The 17,986-nt window shown below is 41.1% G+C and overlaps 1 protein-coding gene across 1 annotated transcript; it reads right to left on the bottom strand.

The window, feature by feature from the left end:
* Nucleotides 1-581: 581 nt before the first annotated feature.
* pole (polymerase (DNA directed), epsilon) lies at nt 582-16,316 on the bottom strand. The gene is made up of 48 exons (XM_042421907.1): nt 16,051-16,316; nt 15,758-15,893; nt 15,558-15,638; nt 15,368-15,412; nt 14,948-15,040; nt 14,306-14,460; nt 14,071-14,215; nt 13,903-13,983; nt 13,697-13,804; nt 13,498-13,608; nt 13,278-13,363; nt 13,078-13,197; nt 12,839-12,971; nt 12,593-12,706; nt 12,279-12,491; nt 12,078-12,185; nt 11,836-11,964; nt 11,644-11,746; nt 11,411-11,557; nt 11,170-11,315; nt 10,806-10,954; nt 10,573-10,665; nt 9,952-10,254; nt 9,609-9,804; nt 9,220-9,434; nt 8,670-8,772; nt 8,491-8,571; nt 8,290-8,412; nt 7,909-8,118; nt 7,494-7,706; nt 7,229-7,372; nt 6,993-7,133; nt 6,686-6,839; nt 6,340-6,446; nt 5,998-6,174; nt 5,654-5,877; nt 5,257-5,477; nt 4,934-5,138; nt 4,645-4,818; nt 4,383-4,508; nt 3,668-3,800; nt 3,189-3,396; nt 2,905-3,036; nt 2,530-2,723; nt 2,211-2,411; nt 1,728-1,853; nt 1,080-1,169; nt 582-968 (listed from the first exon to the last, which is right to left on the bottom strand). The coding sequence occupies exons 1-48, from the start codon at nt 16,116-16,118 to the stop codon at nt 852-854; spliced, it is 6,882 nt and encodes a 2,293-aa protein (XP_042277841.1). The 5' UTR covers nt 16,119-16,316; the 3' UTR covers nt 582-851.
* Nucleotides 16,317-17,986: the final 1,670 nt, after the last annotated feature.

The following is a 17,986-nucleotide window of genomic DNA, read 5'->3' as shown; positions in this document are numbered from 1 at the left end:
CCTACATGTACAGATATGTGTCAGTGAGAAGCTCTGAGGAGCCAATCTAATTGTGCTTCAGTTCAGTTCAGTTCAGAGTCTGAAATGTGATTATGTGTCTGGGAGATGCCCATCAGCAGGCAAAGCGAGTCATCTGTGGGACAATGAGGTTAAAAGGATGGAGGCGTATGGGTTAAGATCATTTTGATCCAGACTTACTTTTTCTCCACATTCAGTAACAGTAAAAAAATAACTGCCACACCAAAGAAAAACAGCTAAAATATTATATAGCATGCAATAATGTGGCTTCAGTCATGTGTTTGCACCTTTCATAGCAGCTTGACAGAATAAATGAGGGGTTAAATTGGTGGAGTTCAGGTCACAAGCTATTGAAGCTCCAACAGACACATTAACGGCCAAGTGAAGAGGAAGCAGTCAGTGTGTGACTGCAGACTGATGAGGGTCCCCAGAGAAGATGGCACTCAGCATGTTTATGCTTCTTCCTGTGTGGCAGAGCTGAAGTCCTTAATACAGAGTAGAGTACTGAGTAGATTTCACAGCAGAAGGAAACAACTGAGCAGTAAAAACATACAGGCTCATGATTAAAACATTTGGAAAAAATATTTATTGACAGTGAAAATCAGAAATTTACACACATACATAAGTTTAATGACATGATCATAAATTCAAACATATCTACAGTGCACACTTTTCTCTTCCACAATATACACTCACACATAGAAGTCATCGAGAGTGATGAACAAGTGCATCACATCGGTAAGCGAGAGTTTCAGCATCAAGTGCTTCCCAAATTAAAATTAACTAGCAGATGCAGCTGAGGGAGTGTTGGACGTCAGCGGCAGATGTCATGTTTACTGAGTGTTGATCTGTGGACTCATAGCAAGCAGCCAGTCAATGGTTTCCTCCAAGAAGCTCATGTTGTAGTGGGATGCTATGTTCCGAAACACTGTGATCTGCTCTGCAAAGCTCTTTAAAGGAGGAAAAGAGGGAAAAAAAGAAGTAAGAACAACATCAAATTGTAATAATCATAGACTTTAATCACTACATGATTTAATGTAATGCATTTAAAGAGTAAAAACCTTTGCTGGGAAAGTGAGGTCAAAGTCTCCGGCGCATCCGCAGTAGAGGGGCATGTTAGCCTCCTTCACCCCTTTACATTTGGTACACGCCTAAAAGCACACAAAGATCGTGAGGCTGTGATATAACTTCAGAAGAAAAAAAATGTCTGAAAATGATACGCAGACTGTTAAACAGCAGGTAGCTTCAGACAGGAAATTTGGACAAATGCTGCTTTACTGTACACAACCAGGGTCACGTGATTTGTTTATGGTACTGCTTGGCAATAAGGTTTGGTGCACAGTGTCAGCGGCATCATATATAACATTTTCCTACATAACTGAGCTCCTGGGAAGTTGTTAGTAATCTTCCATGATTTCTACTGTATTTCAGTTCTTAGGTATCGGTTCTTCTTTGAGGAAATCGTTTGACAATGTACACATGTATTGTTAGCTGTGTTATAACAGCTTTAATACTATTAATGACGTTCTTCACTATGAACATCTTTAACAGGTTACTTTGTTGGTACTAATGGTCCTCAGCTCTGCATCTTACCAATCAAATCACTGTCTTACCCTTTATGATGACTGAAAACCCTCTGACGCATGTTTAAAACTCTTCTTTTGTCAAGTAGTTGTATCATTTGAGTAGACATGAGCATTTTTACTCACCAGGTCCTGCAGTGTGTAGCTCATCAGTTTCTTCTGTAGAGCTTCCACCAAAGCCATCTCAACAGACTCGGTCTCGTACTGGGCTTGGCAGTTGGAGCAGAACCACTGAGGCAGGACAGATCCATCCTGAAGAGAGTAAAACACAGTTTATATATACATTATATAAGTAATGGCAGCTTTAAAACAGTGTAATTATTATGCCCCCTGCTGTTGCCTGGTCAGCAGTGCTCTTATAACTAACTCACTGGGTTAGTAATCAGTGCTTACTGGGAACCTGGGCTTGATGATCCCAGTCCAAAAAGTCTAGGCTGCTACCAACAGTCTCTTCACTCTCATGCAAACCCTACAATAGTGACACCACTGATCTCCACACCTCATGTTCTTTTGCAGTTTTGTTATGTAGTCGAATCATCTTAATTTTGCCTGATAAATTACTTTAACTTTTGAAAACGGTGCACACAGGTTGTGACACTCAGCTCTTACTTGTGCCACGGATGGGTCTTTGCAGAGGTCAAGGTCACGACAGAAGTTGCAGTGGTTGCAGATGACTTCTGGCAGGATGTAAGAGTTACAGGGATCCCGGAACTGAGCGTCCTCCGAGAACTCTCCAACACCCACGAGGCGCAGGAGGTCTCTCTTCAGCTTGTTTACCTGGTTCGCAATGTTGGCATCTAGTGACAGGACCTGAAGAGACAAAAGAGGGAATTGAGAAAATAAAATCATTGGTTGATCTGATGAAAATTGTGGTGTGTTTCTGTTATTTTGTCCGGTCAATAACGTGGTAGTCAGTTACAGTATTTACCTGGCAGACATATTTGATGAACTCCAGAGCTGGGTTGTTAAGCAGCAGGTGTGAACCAGGCAGGACGGGGAACATCTCTGAGGGCTGGGTCACATTCCTGGTACCCGTCACCTTCTTCTGGATTTTTTGCGTGATGGTGAAAAAGTTCTGCGTCAGCTCGTTGGACACATATTCCTGGGAGAAGGAGATCATTCCTGTGGGAGAGAGTTAAAAAAAACAAAACGCACATCTGAGATGAAATCTATCTAAATGCAATTAAAATCTACCCATCATAGGTTTAAAGGTAACAGACACTGGCTGGAGGTGACTCTAATGAGTGTAACGTGAAGTTTCTAAGAAACACAAAGGAAGTCTTTAGTAACTGAAGCGGCTTACCAGGAAGAGCACTCAAGTCTCCCACCGCCTGCTGGGAAGCCTGGCTGCCTCCACGTCTCTTGACTGGTGTTGCTCCTGGAGTGTTGCGTCTCAGCTCCTCTTTCATGCTGTGGTACACTGCTGCAATGTAGGCTGGGGAGGAAAATGAGAGATGGTAGAGAGAAATAAATGAGAAAAGAAAACATCTATTATGTGTACATCTACTCTGAAAACTCAAATGTGTCTTTTGAGAATAAAAAGTCCACAAAACCTCATTAGTTGTACCACAGGTGTGTCACATTTACCTGAGACAATCATGAGGAAGTAATTCTGACAGGAGGCGGTTTGAGGCAGATACTGCATGATGTTCCAGTTGCTTTCAATCAGCTCTTCCACCTCGTCCGTCTCTCCATCTCCATCATCTTCCTCAACGTTGTCTTCATCCTCATCTTCATCCTCACTACCATCCTCATCTCCCTCCCCTCTTTGTTTTTTCTTCTGTTTGACTCCATCCTAAAAAAAAAAAAAGAACCATGGAGGTGAGAATTAACTTTATATTCAGGCTAGTTAAAAGTCCTCCCCAGACACACTATATTATATAATTATGTATCATATAATATTTATATAAAATACTGTACTTTGAATAATACTTTGTGTCCGATATGTTTTTTTCCATAATTATCTCGTCAAAATCCTTAAAATGATCTACTCCGTCTACTTGAAGGGGACTTTAACTGTAATAAATGCAAATAAACTATAAGGCCGAAGGCGCGGTTTGAAGTACCTCTCCATACAAGACGCTGGAAGGCAGTTTGCCCTTCACACCGCCATAGTTGGCCAGGTCCATCCACAGCAGGAACTCCCAGCATCGCGAGAAGGAGATGGACAAAGAGTGGAAGATTTCTCTAGAGTGTATGCTAAAGGAGAAACAGTTAGGGAGGTGACTTTTTTTTAGGTTTTGGGTAAACATACAATGTGAAACCTACAGTAAGATGTTACAATGTTTTGGATGACTGGTAAGATATTTACACAAAAGAACCCCCCAGAAAAGTTAGAACACATTATTACAATAAGTTATAGATATGCAAGATATATAGTTTTATGTTACATTATCGGTTTTATATTGATATATTGGCCTACGTCCAACTGCACTTTATAGTTCACGCTCCCATTAGTACAATGGGCAATCTCTGTTGGATTTGCTTTATAAAATTCACTTTCCATGATGGAGACCACAACATAAACATCTAATTGTCTAATGGGTAATTGTTTTTTTTTCTCTGAGGGAAACAACATAAGACAATCAGATTAAAACACTCATTTGTTAGCTCAGCTGCTTCTTCACTGAGAAGCCTTTTTAGATATATACTTTTTGCATTTTGCAGTATTTTATTCTACTGTATAATAAATTAGTGTTTTAGAAATTAACCGAAATTTTGTGATACTATGCGAGGATTTCTATTCACTCTATAGAGACATGCAGATGGTAAATATCTAACCTGTTGGTGATGTATTCTACGTAGCCAATGGCGTCATCTATCCTCCGCTTTTTAGTACACAAGATGATCCTGTTGAAGTTTCCGTACACCACAGTGGAGCCAAGACGCTTAAACTCTGCAACCAACCTGAGAGAGTGAGAGAACTATTACTGGAAGGACTTTGTCAAATTACCCCACAGGAATCATACATCAATGAACCAAGGATAGCAGGGTCTGATAACTTCCGCCATGAATCTAAAATAGTTCTTAATGTGGCACTCACTGGAGGAAGACTTTCTTCATCATGTTGTGCAGGGTGCGGTGCAGCGCAGGGTCGTAGAGCAGAGAGCTAGGGGAGCGCAGCCAGCGGTAGAAGTGCATCACCTGGTTGTCTGCGTACACATTGTGGTACTGTGTGATCTCCCGGACCCAGCCCACCACCATGCTCTTCAAGATCCTGCTCATATAGAAGAAAACAACATGAATATAGTATGAACACTGTAACTACAACCTGTATTATTAGATCACACATGCATATGGATTTATATTGTTATGTACAGATGTTTACACACCTGAAGGTGTTGGAGCAGAGAGCAGTCTCATCATAGCTGGCAAGAGAACTGGCTCCTTGGTTTCCTGACATCATGTCCTCCAAAGAGGCCTGCTGGATCACGTCAAAACTGACACCCAGACTGGCTCCGCCCTCCATGTCATTGACATGTTGCGACTGGAGGATGGTGTTCACCGCCAGGCTCTGCACGTCCAGCTCCACACACACTAAAAGAAAACAAAGACACTTTTAAAAAAACATACATTGTTCTATGATCTTTTGCTCAACCTGTTCTTGGACACAATTTATATTATATTACTGGCGTTTGTGTGTGTGTTTATGTACCTGTGGAATAGCATCCTTGAGCGTTGATTTCCACAGAGCACCTGTCATCACTTTCCATGACCAGACGGCTATCATCAGCCTCTTTTCCCCCGAGGTCTGGCCTGGCCGTGGGTGAAAGCCACAGCAGGTGGTTGTGTTTCCGCAGATGTCTTGCCAGGAACAAGTCCGAGCCAAAGATGGACACATCCTGAGGCAAGTTACCTACAGGTAAGTGGTAATACCTGAAAGCGAGAGAGATTATATGAGTTTTAAAAGTTCAAATGTTTCTTCACACAGAATTTAAAGCAGTCAACAAAAATGACTTACAGAAAAAACACTTAATTAGAAACAACAAAGAGCATGTCAGTAGAGGTCCATGCTTGATTAAAATACTAACAGAATAAACGGAGTAGTGTACCTGGCCATGTCGAAAGCCTGTGACAGGCAGCTGTCCAGGTTGAGGTAGTGGCGGATCATGCGCCGGGCACCATGGCGTTGCCAGTCCAGCACATTATAGCTGATTTCATCAATTACGTGCACTGGAACGACCGGGAACTCTTCAAGCACCGGCATCCCCGCTGCCAGTCGCCGCAACTCCCAGTTGGACTGCACTGCGATGAGGGTGGGCCCCCGGCGCTCCTCCTGTAAACAGAGAAAGACAAAGCACATACTTGATTATACACGGCGATTTAGTCACATTAACCTGATTAGTAACGTCTATGTATGTAATCATTAGAAAATAATTAAGTGTTTTGTTTTTACCTTATAGTTTAGCAATATGCGTTGAAGTGCGCGGTAGATAGCCTTCACGTCGTTTTCAGCCCGAACCTCGAAGTTGTGTTTCTCTGGAGGCAGCAGCTCCTCTGTCATCTTCTCCAGGAGGGCAGTGCGCTCAGCTGTGTAGACGTTACTCATGTTGGGCATCTGGTTGCTTCGAACCTTTGAGGATAAAATAAAGACAAACCGTGAGTAGCATATTCATACGGTATTGTCTTAGTTCAGTCATGCTTTTGTTGGCTGTTTAAGAGTCTCACTTGACAGCATATAAGGTAAAATAACTAACAGCATGGCACTGGAAGAAATAAAGAGACGTATTGTTCTTACTGTGTCCAAAACAAAGATGCTGGCTTTGCGCTGTGAGGGGATGAACAGGCCAAACAGAGCCTTATGACCTTGGTTGTGATGGTACAGGTACATGTGGCGAACACTCCCTGAGAAGAAAGTAAACAAAACATGGTGATGTCACATCTACTGTCAGGAAATTACATTTTCATCTAGCTAAAAACATGACATTTCTTGAAATCTAACTGTGCTAGAGGTCTTCAAACCATTAGGTCAGAGGAAAAGCTGATGGTTTAAACAGTCCATTCAGCACAAAACAAACCAATAATCTCTGTAAGAAGATATCTGAATTAAAACTAATATGACCAGTGTGTGTGACAGGTCCTACCAGGCTCCAGGTAGCTGAACTGGGCCAGAGATCTCATCTCCAGATGCTCCAGGTCAAAAGTGTCAGCCTCCCTGCCTGCCATGTCCCTCACAACGTGCCTATTGACCATACACACACATCCGAGCTGCACCAGTGCACGAAACAGCAAAGGGACCTAAGAGAGTGAGGACAAGAAGATTATAGAACCACTGCTTCTGTTTACAATGTGGAGAAATAGAGAGAAAACTGATAATGTGAAGTTTAGTATAATTACTACACATTATGTTACAGTAAGCTATGAATATATATATATATATATATATGATACCTGTGTTTCATAAACTCCTTCAATGTCTGGTGCCGAGAGGTCAGCATTGATCTCATTGATGTGCTCCTGATACATGTCCTCTGGTACGCAGTACTCATACAGGTAGTACACCATGTTGGAGCGAGGCAGCATGCGGTTCACCTGAAGCCAAATGATTTGTTAACCAAATACATTTGAACTATTTGTGACAACACATGCTTGCAAACCATTTATAGTAACAGCAGTTCACTATGTACCTTTTTGTACGTGGCTCCCTCCTCCTGTTTTGGGACTTTCTGATTGACATAGAAGACACGAGGGATGTTGAGCTTCATGCAGTGAAGATCATTTCCAATCACAGCCCACAACTTGTACAAACCGGGGTGACTAGTTTCTGCAATCTGTGAGGCAGAAAACATCACATTAGCCATTTCTTCATTTTCATATGTACAACATTGAACATTTTTCTTTGAATTATGTCCTTCAGAGAGGGTGGTGATGGTGAAATTGTTTTTGCTCTACCTGCACAATTTGCCAAGGCATGTCCAGGATGCTGCGAGCTGTTCTGCGGAGGAAGCTTCCCAGGCCCGTGGTGGGGCCGTCTCTGATCACTCCTCCCCCTACAGGTTGGGCCTCTCCGTCCAGTAGCCTCCTCCTCTTCTTCCTCTCCTTCCTCTGCCTCAGCTGCAGCTCCCACTTTTTCTTGTGGTAACGCAGCCACACAAGCCGCTCCTCCTGTATACACACAGTTATTAAAACTAGATTTAATAACTTGTTTTTTGTACAAATTTCTCAGTGAACTCTGAAAAGAATGATTAGAAATGTTTAAATGTATTTAAATATCTAGGTGAAAATACAAAAAATATTATTAAACATATTAAATAATGGACGGACAAAGACTGGAGGCAGTAGTTTGTTGTTATTGTTGCTTGCCTACCCGTGTTTTTCCCATGGGAGGGGGTGGTCCCAGGATCTCTCTCCAGGACTGGGTGAGCTCGAGATCCTGAGACTCCACCTGGCTGTCCTCTCCTTGAGAAGCTCGCTTCCTCTTGGTGCTGATGAGGATGGCTGGCTGCAGAGGTTTGGGTGGCATCCCAAAGTCCTCAATGTCAGCAGCCTGGCCTCCCTCAAGAAGTTGATGAGCCACCTGGAAGAGAAGAAGCCATTAAAGAAAAAGAATAATACAGTATGGGGTAGCAGGGGTGAGCTAGTGTTTCAAGATGCTTTTTGTTAACCAGAGAAACATACATCAAAATATATATATTTAGTCTTACTAAATAGAGTTTGACAGAACATTTTGCTGTCAGGTGAACCCTACCTGTCTCTTGCCCTCACTGGTGAACAGCTCACTGATTTTCTTTTGCTTGTAGATGTCATTTTTCTCCAGGAGTTTCTTGTGAAGCCAGTCAGGATGCCTCACTCTGGGTACTGGATTCTTCACCTGATGATGAACGGACACAGTTAAAAAAATATCTGTGCATAAACTTGAGATAAAGTGATAGACTGATGAAATGTTTACCTGTTGAAGAGCTGCGGGGATGGTGATGATTTTCTGGATGGCACTACCCAACCTCTCTATGTAATAACCCCAATCGAGGATCTGTGAGGGCCCGACACAGAAATGTAAGATGGAATAAATTCATAATCAGATACAAAGGCTTGTGTCCATGTGCATAAAATCTTTCTCTGAGCACTTACAGTGCGGATGTCCAAGTCGTGCAGGCTGGGCATCTTCAGCCACTTACGAAGGAAATGTTTCTTCACACTGGGCTCTGCTTGGAAGATGGCCAGAGGAATGGCTCTGATTGGGAAAAACACAACAATCAGACATTAAGGCTTTTACTTCGGGGAATATTACAAAGTGCTTGTTCAACATCGGGGAAACAACTCTGAGATAATTTTATTTGGTTTGCTAACACCAAAAAAACAATCATGATTTAACGTGCACTTGACAGCATGTTTTCCAACAAAGATTTATTTCTCAGGCATTTTGTGGCTTTATTGGACAGTTTATAGTGTAGGCAGGAGATGAGGGGAGAGAGAGATGACTAAGAAACTTGAGCAGAGAAACTTAATTTTTTCTCTCCTGATTTTTATTCTCACTCACAACAGCTACAGACCTTGGTCCTCAGGTAGGAATTTGTCAATTACAGGTGTGTAAAAGTGAAAAGTGCATGTGCGTGTTGTACGCTGCTGGCTAGGATTGCCCCAGAGTCACGAGTGTTTATTTTTAGACACGTTGTCCCACCTCTCTGTGACAGGAGAACCCTCAGGTTTTCGGGAGATGACGTAGCGACAGCTCAGACCAGCGTCTTTCACCATTTGGTCTCCCAGGAACTCTGCCAGTCTCTTAGCTGTGCTGATGGAAGTGGACTTCTGCTCTCCGTAGTCCTCTAGCCTTTTGGACATTGAACGATTCTCTGAAATCAGTTCAAACAGCTCTGCATCTGGCATGTTGGCAGCCTGGAAAATCAGAGAAAGAAATCTATAAGCTTTTAATGATGAAGATAAGGACTGGAGCCAACGTTTTGACCTTTTTATCTGAAAATGATACTGCGGTTATTATCTCATTGAAGTTACACAAAATGCTGAAGCATGATGTAAATGTACAACATCAGTTGATGAAGTTTTTTTTACCTTGCTATAAAGCACATCCAGCCAGTAGTCAGCCACTTTGGCCACAGAGGCGTAGACCTCCTCCAGAGTGGTGCCTTTGAGGAAAGCCTCAAACACAGACGACTGAAAAATCTTAATGAGCTGGAGCTCTCCTCTTCTCTTCACTTCAAAACCCTTCAGTTCAGCCAGAGAGCCATCTTCATTAAACACAGCATATCTAAGATGAAGAGAGAAACCTTAAAATCATCATCATCATAATCACTGCACATTTTAAAACCAACCTTACCAGGTAGCCCAGTACAGTACGTTTAATCAAAAGAAATAAATTAATAAAAATTAATATAAAATACCACTTCTGCCGTACCTTTTCTTCAGCTTCTTCCCTTCTTCTTTAGACGCTGGCAGAATCATGGCCAGGTACGGCCCATCCACCTCGAAGAAGATGCTGTTCTCTGACCTGATGTTGTAAGTGAGCGACGCCGGTTCGACCAACTCGTGGTACTGATCGTTGGTGAATCCCTCCTTCACCAAGATATTCAGCATGGCACCTGGGTAAGAGATGGTCACCTTGGGCTTCTTCTCGTTACTGGTCTTCACTACGAAGTTCTCGGGGAAGGTGTTGGGGAGGACACACCAGATACCATCAGTGTCCAACTCAAGGGGCCTCCTGAGTGGCAGACAAGTAGATGTGGAAAAGGAAATTTAATGCGGTATTTTTCAGTTTACTGTTGAGCTGTTCAAAATATCTACTACTAAACTGCAACGGTCAGAGAAAAAAAAAGCAGGATACAATACTGGAGGAACTGGACACAAGCCTACATACTGGCAAGGATCTGCTGATAAAACATTGTTAAACAAGGCAGCAAATCCCTTCCAGCTCCATCTTTGCTGCGCTGGAGCTGACAATGCATTCTGACTTGCATTACCCTGAACAAAGAAATGTAATTTCTTTAATTACGTATCACATTATCGTTATGACACTCACCCTATTTGTTCGATGAGCTCTCTGGCCTGAGTGATAATGTTGGCTCCAGTGTAGCACACAATGCCAGCCATCTCCATGGAGTACCAGCGCGCCCTGATGGAAACACAAAGACAACACAGACAACATCAGATCCGTAGCTGAGCACCGGTTATCACTCAACAGTATCAGTAACAGTAACAGTGCATGTAAGAGGATATTGGATAAAAGATCTCCTGATGAAAACTGACTCCTACCCTTTCCTCATGACATAGCCGTAGAAAGAGTTGAGAATACACTTGTGAGCCAGCTGAAGAGACTCGTAAAGGATCTCCATGTTCTTGCAGCGTTTCACCTCGGCGGCGTCTCCGCTGTCCTGAGCTGCTGACAGTTTCTTCTTCCACACCTTTCACAATGTGAAAAACAAGCGTTTGAAGAAACCACTTTTGTTGGGCCAGAGGAGACTATAAATGTGCATTTAGAAAACTAATGAGGTTGAGTTTAATGGATGAACATCTTGAAATTCTGCAGAAAAAGCAATTCCAGGTCCTGTTTAATAAATTACAAATACTGTTTAAATAGGGGTTGCTTTGCATTGCAATCAATACTAAAAAAAGGTACCTTGTGCAATCCTTTGAATTCATAACGCCGATCTCTGAAAGCTCTCACAGTGTCAACATAGAAGGAGTTTTCTCTCTGGCAGATGGTGGTGACTCGCTCCTCCAGCCTGGTGATGTGCGTCTTCTTATAGGCCCTCTTACAGTAGTCTGAGACAAAGACAACACGTGTCAAGATGAGCTTTGACAAACAGTAAATCAAAACAAGGAACAAACTTAGTAAAGGCTGGACGGAAAGGAAGCACCTGCCAAACGCTTTTTCTCATGCTTGGCCTGCTCCTCCCTGTTGAGAGTGTGGAAGGCCCGAGGTGGACCGTTGGGGAAAAAGGGCGGAAACTTCTCTGACTCGAGTTGCTGCTGGATGCGGTGGAACTCACTGCGGCTGGCGGGCACTGCAGACAGAGGGAAACATCTCTTTTTAGCTCAGCAGTTCTTTGCCATATCAAGAAACAACACAGGATATACAATGCCGACTTACTGATTTCCCCTCTCCACTGCCAGGCCATCCTCCTCTGACAGGTGGCGCCAGGTTTGTTGAAATCACAGGCTGCACAAGTGGCTTCGTCTACCATGGCGGACGGCTAGAGTAGACATTCGAAAATAAAGTGCTGAGTTTCATGAATTTCTATATCTTCTACTTACATCCATGCATTTTTTTTCTTCCTTTTACCTGCAGGCGGTTGGTGAGGATGATATTGGGGTACATCGCCCCGACATCCAGATGGTAGATGAGGGGGCATTCGATCCTGTTTGGGACCTCCTTCAGAGAAGTCAGCTTCTTTTTGATCTCATCGCAAACCTGAAAAAATACCGAAGCATTTTACAACTTCACGCTGCGTGCGCTGGGAATAGTTGGGACGACTTTGTAAAATAAAAAACACTAATTGGAGACAAATCAAAAAAGAGACACACCTCATTAAAGTTGGTGACTTGCTCCAAGGGGATCTTCTCCTCTTCCTCAATGGCGTGACGCATCGTTCTCTCAACTCTTTGAAACAGGAAGTCAAATGCAGCCGGGTTCTGTCAACAAATCATAAGTGACTGTCACGCTCAAAAATATACAAAAAGTATAAAAGCAAAGAATCAAGCGTTGAGGAAGCGAACGGACCGTACCATTTTGAATCGGCAGGGGATGTCACTGCGGAACACTCCGGACTCCAGCGCCTCCACGTGACCGCCCACGTAGGTCTCAGAGTCCATGACATGGCCGTCGTCTGTCAACTTGTTGAAGACCTGCTCCTGCTTGTTGGGGAAGATGATGTTGGCATGGAAGGCCTGCACCATGAGCAAAGCTTCACACAAAGTCCCAGAACCCTTACGCAGCACCTGGAATCAGAGGGATACATGAGCAGTGGAAGATGAGAAACCAGTAATAATCAAAAGGTTTGTAATGTTTTATATTTTAAAAGTGGACACAATAGACAAACCTCATCAGGCTCCATGGGGATGATGGTGCACAGAGCAAAGATGAAGGGGTGAACGTATTTCATGTAGAGGTAATATGTGGCCACAGCGTCTGACACAGAGTAGGTGGCTAAAGTCTGAGAGAAAAGTTATAAAAAAAAAAAAAAAAAAAAAAAAAAAAAAAAAAGTCAACAAGATTGCAAAAACGCATTCAAACCATTTCAATTCTTTCTCATGTGATCTGAGCACAAGGAAGTCCACTTCTGTACCTGTGGTTCCTCTGTTGCCATGCGGCACATCTCCTCTGGGTCCAGCTCCACAGGGTCGTAGCCCAACTTAGCTTTAGCTGCTGCCTTCAGATTATGGCTCCCCACTGGCAGGTAGCTGTCTCTCTTAACCCACCTGACATGGAGGAAAAACAGGTTTCAGTTAATATATTATTTCACCCTAACACTTAAGTATACACTTAAGTAAAATATCGTTTTAACAGTGTCAGACGTGTGCGAACCTTAAACAATCCATGTGGATGGCCTGACTGGACTTGTACTCTCCCTGGCTATCCTTCTGGAAACCGATCTCCCTGTGCATGCTCAGTCCGTGGAGGGCGGCTCGTGTCTCAACAAAAGGCCTGAAAGAATGGAAACAAAAGTTGTAGTATGCGAGTAATAAATGAAATCATTTTAAAGACACTGGAAAACAATAACTCACCAATCAAAGAAGTCTCCATTGTAGGTTACAAAGATGTTGGGCTTTGTTTCTTGAACGTGATCAAACCACCTCTGAAGAAGAGCCGCCTGCAGCCGAAGTCAGATTACAGCGTGTTATTACACTGATACAACAGATCGTTACATTTATATAGTAAAAATACTCAGACGCACTTTCATTGTCAATTAAACTGCAGTATTTCGACAACAACCCAGTTATGCACCTCATCATCCTCATTGAAAATAGTGAAAGGCCCGTCATATTCAGGTTTGGGAGTGAACTCAAAATCCTCAATGTCCTCAGAGACGATCTCTCGGTTTGTGATTAGAAACCCCTTTAAAAAGGAGACATGAGTTAAGTTAAACTGACACAACAATCAACAGAATATTTCATAACAAAACTGTGAAGGAGATAAAACTCACCTGTCCATCGATCATGTAGGAGATCATCATAATCTGATCGCTCTCTGCGTCTGGGAATTTCAGTGGAAGCTTTGTGGTCTCAATGTCAAAAGCCAAAACAACAGGGTCCTAAAAAGAACAAGAAACTTTATGCTTTACAGAAGTCACCGGAAAAGATGAACGCTTTAAGATGACAGATCTAACATAATAAAACAAAATCCCCATACTGGTCGCTCCACAAGATCATCTCTCCGAACAATCTCTGGTGGGTAGGCGCTGCCTCTGTATCGAACGTTGTACCAGTGAGCCTGAGAGATAAAGACAGTGATGATTAGGAGAAGAAGCGCACGTATCTGTGTAATATAAATGTTGGGATTAAAGAAATCGATCTTTACCACGTGGATCTTGAGGTCGATGGACAGGCGCACATGGTAGGGCACGTCATACTCTCTCATGTCCACTATGTTGTCTAACTGGTCGGAAATACTCTTTAACGTCACCTCTTCATCTGCCGCCGCCACGTTGCCACCTGATAAGGCACTGCAACACCGAGGGTGTCGAGAGATCAATATAAGAAGGAAACAACAGAGGAAATCTGGCTATAAATGAACAGTATCATTGTGTCTTTACCTCGATAACATTGAGGTGTAAGCGTCATTGGACTGCTCCCTCTCTCTGTTTTTGCGCACTGCCGGGGAAATCTCACGCTTGACTTTGATGAGGTCGTCCACGGTGTTGAACGACAGCCTGATGTAGCTTCTCTTCAGTCCGACCAGGTGGTTCGCCTGAGGAGAACAGACCAGAATAGTTCAGTGTGTTTGTAAAGTTATGGGATCTCACATCAACAACCTGTAAGGCCAATGCTAGAGCTGAAACAATGAATCAATTAGAAAATAAATCGCCAACTATTCTAAAAATCAAATTAATCGTTCTAAATCATTTTGAGGAAAAAAAACAACCAAAATTATCTGGTTTCAGCTTATTAAGTGGGAATATTTTATGGTTTTTTAGATCTCTACAATAGTAAACTGAATATTTGTTGATCAACAGTTTTCAACATTTTATAGACCAAACAACTAATCAAAAAAATAATTGACAGACTAATCAATAATACTGAATACATCATGTACTATTTCTCAAACAGTAACAATAAAATGTGGCTGTTGTGTTAAAATCTTCAAATTCCACTTTGACATCTTTAATTTTTGTAAACAAAATGACACTTTAAAGCTGGACAAAGAAAAAAAACAAACAAACAAACAGTAATCTCACCAGGTCCAGATCTTCTTTTGGGAGAATTTCAAGCTTTGCCACCTTTCCTTGGAACTTCTTTGACAAATATGAGATAACTTCTCTCTCGCAGTTCTGCAATCAAAACACAGATCTTCTTTAAATAAGCGTTTACACACCCTCACATTTCACATCAACCACAAGTAAAACTTGGGACATGAATTCTCTTCTTTCCTATCCTCTTTCTCTGAAAACTAGTGGCCTAATACTGGAATGCACTAGATCTGTTTTTTGGTATTATATTAGTCTTGTAATGTATTTTATTACATGGCTGATTCTTGATTTAGGTGCCGTCATGTTTTTTTTGTTGTTGTTTGTTTTATGTGTGAAAATTAATAAAACACACACACACACAAGTATATATATATAATATATATATAAAATAAACAAACTTGGACTTACCTTTTTAGTGGCAATATAAAAATATGGCATGTATGGGAGAGCCACCTACAGACAGAATAAACATCAGGAGGATTATGTTAAGAGCTTTCTCATAGATATTATGACATGATAGTTACTCTAAACAGCGGACTGAGTGTTTTGTAACGCTGGTAAACAGTAAACAGCATCAGTTGCTTTTTCTCCAACACACCTTGAATCTGCTGCCATCCTCCTGAATGAAATAATAGTCCACAGCACTGATCATCCTTTTGTCTTCATCCAGGATCTCAGTCTGGAAGTGCAAAAAAGAGCAAAGAGTCACACATTTATTATCATATATCAGTAAGAACTACAAAAATAAATAAATAAATAAAAATAAACACTCAAACATTACACACTGTGTTGACCTACAGGATGCATGTTGATCAGCCAGCCGGTTTTCTCCCCCGGCTCCTTCATCCTCTCGAACCCGAAGCGTGAGTCCATCTCGTCGGTGAACTGGCTGCGCTCCAGCCTCTTGAGGGCCGACATGGAGGAGCCATCGTCCCTGTTTCAAACACACACAACAGTTACAGTAGATCTGACTTTAGATTTTTACTTTACTTCTGTCTTCATTAGATGTCATAAACATAAACACTATATTTCAGCTGTCTAGAGACACTGAAGGCAAACTTCCAGTTTAACCGTGAGGTGAAACTACTTACTGGTTTTCTTGGTCTCCTCCACTTTGTCCTCGGTCAGATTTGTACCTTCCACTGTTTTGTAAAACCATTTTCAATCTGTAGTCTACCGACAAAGCGCTAAAAGATAGCCCCCTGTCCTGGTTTTTTTTAGTTAAGTCTGTAATAAAAGCTGCATTTGTTTTCAGTTTTTTTTTAGCTACTTTAAACGTTTCTGCTCTCACTTCTTCTGACACTCACACGGCTTGTTTTCTTATTTTGGCGCGTTCCTGTAGTTGCCGCGAGAGGAGGAAGAACAAAGATCGTTTATTGAAAGGAAAGATGAATCACTCGAACCAAAACTCTGCACTGTTTCCTGGTCTGTGAGGGCGTTATGAGTGATGCGTTCATGATTATTTTTTTCAATTCCAGATCAAAAATACTTATTTTTTATTTTTTTCAGGCACTTCACTTCAAAGTTCACTTCCATATTATATAACATATTATATTATTATAGTAGGAAACTGGTTATCAGAGCAACTTCTGACTTCTGACTGACATGGCCATGGCATAAATAGTGTCTAAAGTGCCTGAAAAGACAAACAAACATGAAGGAGTCCCAAGGTAATTAAACCCATAAATAAAGTAAATTAGAAATAAAGTTATATTGATTCATATTTTCAGTCTACACTATTTAACCCTCACATGACCAACTTTTACAACTGTTTTGAATTGTCTTGTGACGTGAGCACCTCGCCAGTTGGAAACATGCTAATCTTTCCCATTTCCACCTTCAGTCCCTTTGGACGTGAACGCAGCAGATGTAGGAACGCCCACGTTTTCAGACAGGAAAAAAAGACATTAAAAAAAATTACATCTTTAAAAAAAACTTTATTAACAACACAGTAATATTACAATACTACCAACAGTACAAGGAGTATTGGAGAAAAAGTTACTAATTACAAAAACACAAACAGAAATAAAATAGTATACTGTAATAATACATAATACAGAAATTAAGTAAATTAATAATTAAATAAATAAATATTACTTTAAAAAAATGAATAGTTGAAGTTTGAAGTTTTTGAAGTTTTTGAAGTTTTTGAACCTGAAGAAATCTGGCTTTGTTAATATGATGTCTGCTCAAAAGACACAGCAATTTTATCAAGTCATCAACTTCACAGTTGTTAGACTGAACCGTGTTTTTAATACCGTTCATATTCTGATTCTTCCCAGCTTAAGTATTTCTTTATAATTAGAGCCTAACCAACTTTTGAACCACAAATGTATTTTGCATCCATAGATATCTTATCAGTCATTAATAAATGGGTGATTAATCCTTCATTAATGTTTCAGAGAGCAGAGAGAGTGTGTCTTTAGATTTGATACTATTCATTTATAGAGTAAAATACATTCACAATCACACTACATTATGATCTCATGTTATCTAAAACAAGAGAACATGACAGCCATAATTATTTCTATTAATTTATTGAAAGTGAAGGATGCAACAAAATTTGAATGGTAGGTTTCATTATAACCATTAAAACCATCAATCAACACTGACTCAGAACACCCTCTATGTGGATAATGTTTACCATCGGCACAAAAATAAATAATTTTGAAACATTTTTGTATATTCTGGGCCACTTTAGGAAAAGTGCCATGCTTAAAATATATAAATTTGGGTGTTTTTATTACTTTCAAATGTCAAAATGGGTCAAATTTGACCTGAACTGTATATAAGAGTTAAAGCAGTTTGAAGTTTGAAAGGAGTTTGAAGGCCTCCTCTGCCCCTGTATGGAGGGCCACAAGTGTCATGGAAATAGTAATAAAGCATTTCATTAATTAATAACTAATTGTAAAATAAAAACTGGAATTAATAAATTGGTTAACAAATCAATTACTTAATCCATAAATAAATGGACAAAATTACAAAGGAATTCATTATTTGATATTTTTAAAAAAATACAAATTAAAT

Source organism: Thunnus maccoyii, chromosome 9, assembly GCF_910596095.1.
Source record: "Thunnus maccoyii chromosome 9, fThuMac1.1, whole genome shotgun sequence".
Lineage (NCBI taxonomy): Eukaryota > Metazoa > Chordata > Actinopteri > Scombriformes > Scombridae > Thunnus > Thunnus maccoyii.
This window is presented reverse-complemented; position numbering and strand designations above follow the sequence as displayed.

Coding starts and splice junctions, on each gene's coding strand:
- pole (XM_042421907.1), bottom strand. CDS start 16,118: ATGGTTTTACAAAACAGTGGAAGGTACAAATCTGACCGAGGACAAAGT. Junction 10,666..10,805: donor GGCTATGTCATGAGGAAAGG/GTAGGAGTCAGT, acceptor TGTTTCCATCAG/GGCGCGCTGGTACTCCATGG. Junction 8,572..8,669: donor ACGACTTGGACATCCGCACT/GTAAGTGCTCAG, acceptor GGGCCCTCACAG/ATCCTCGATTGGGGTTATTA.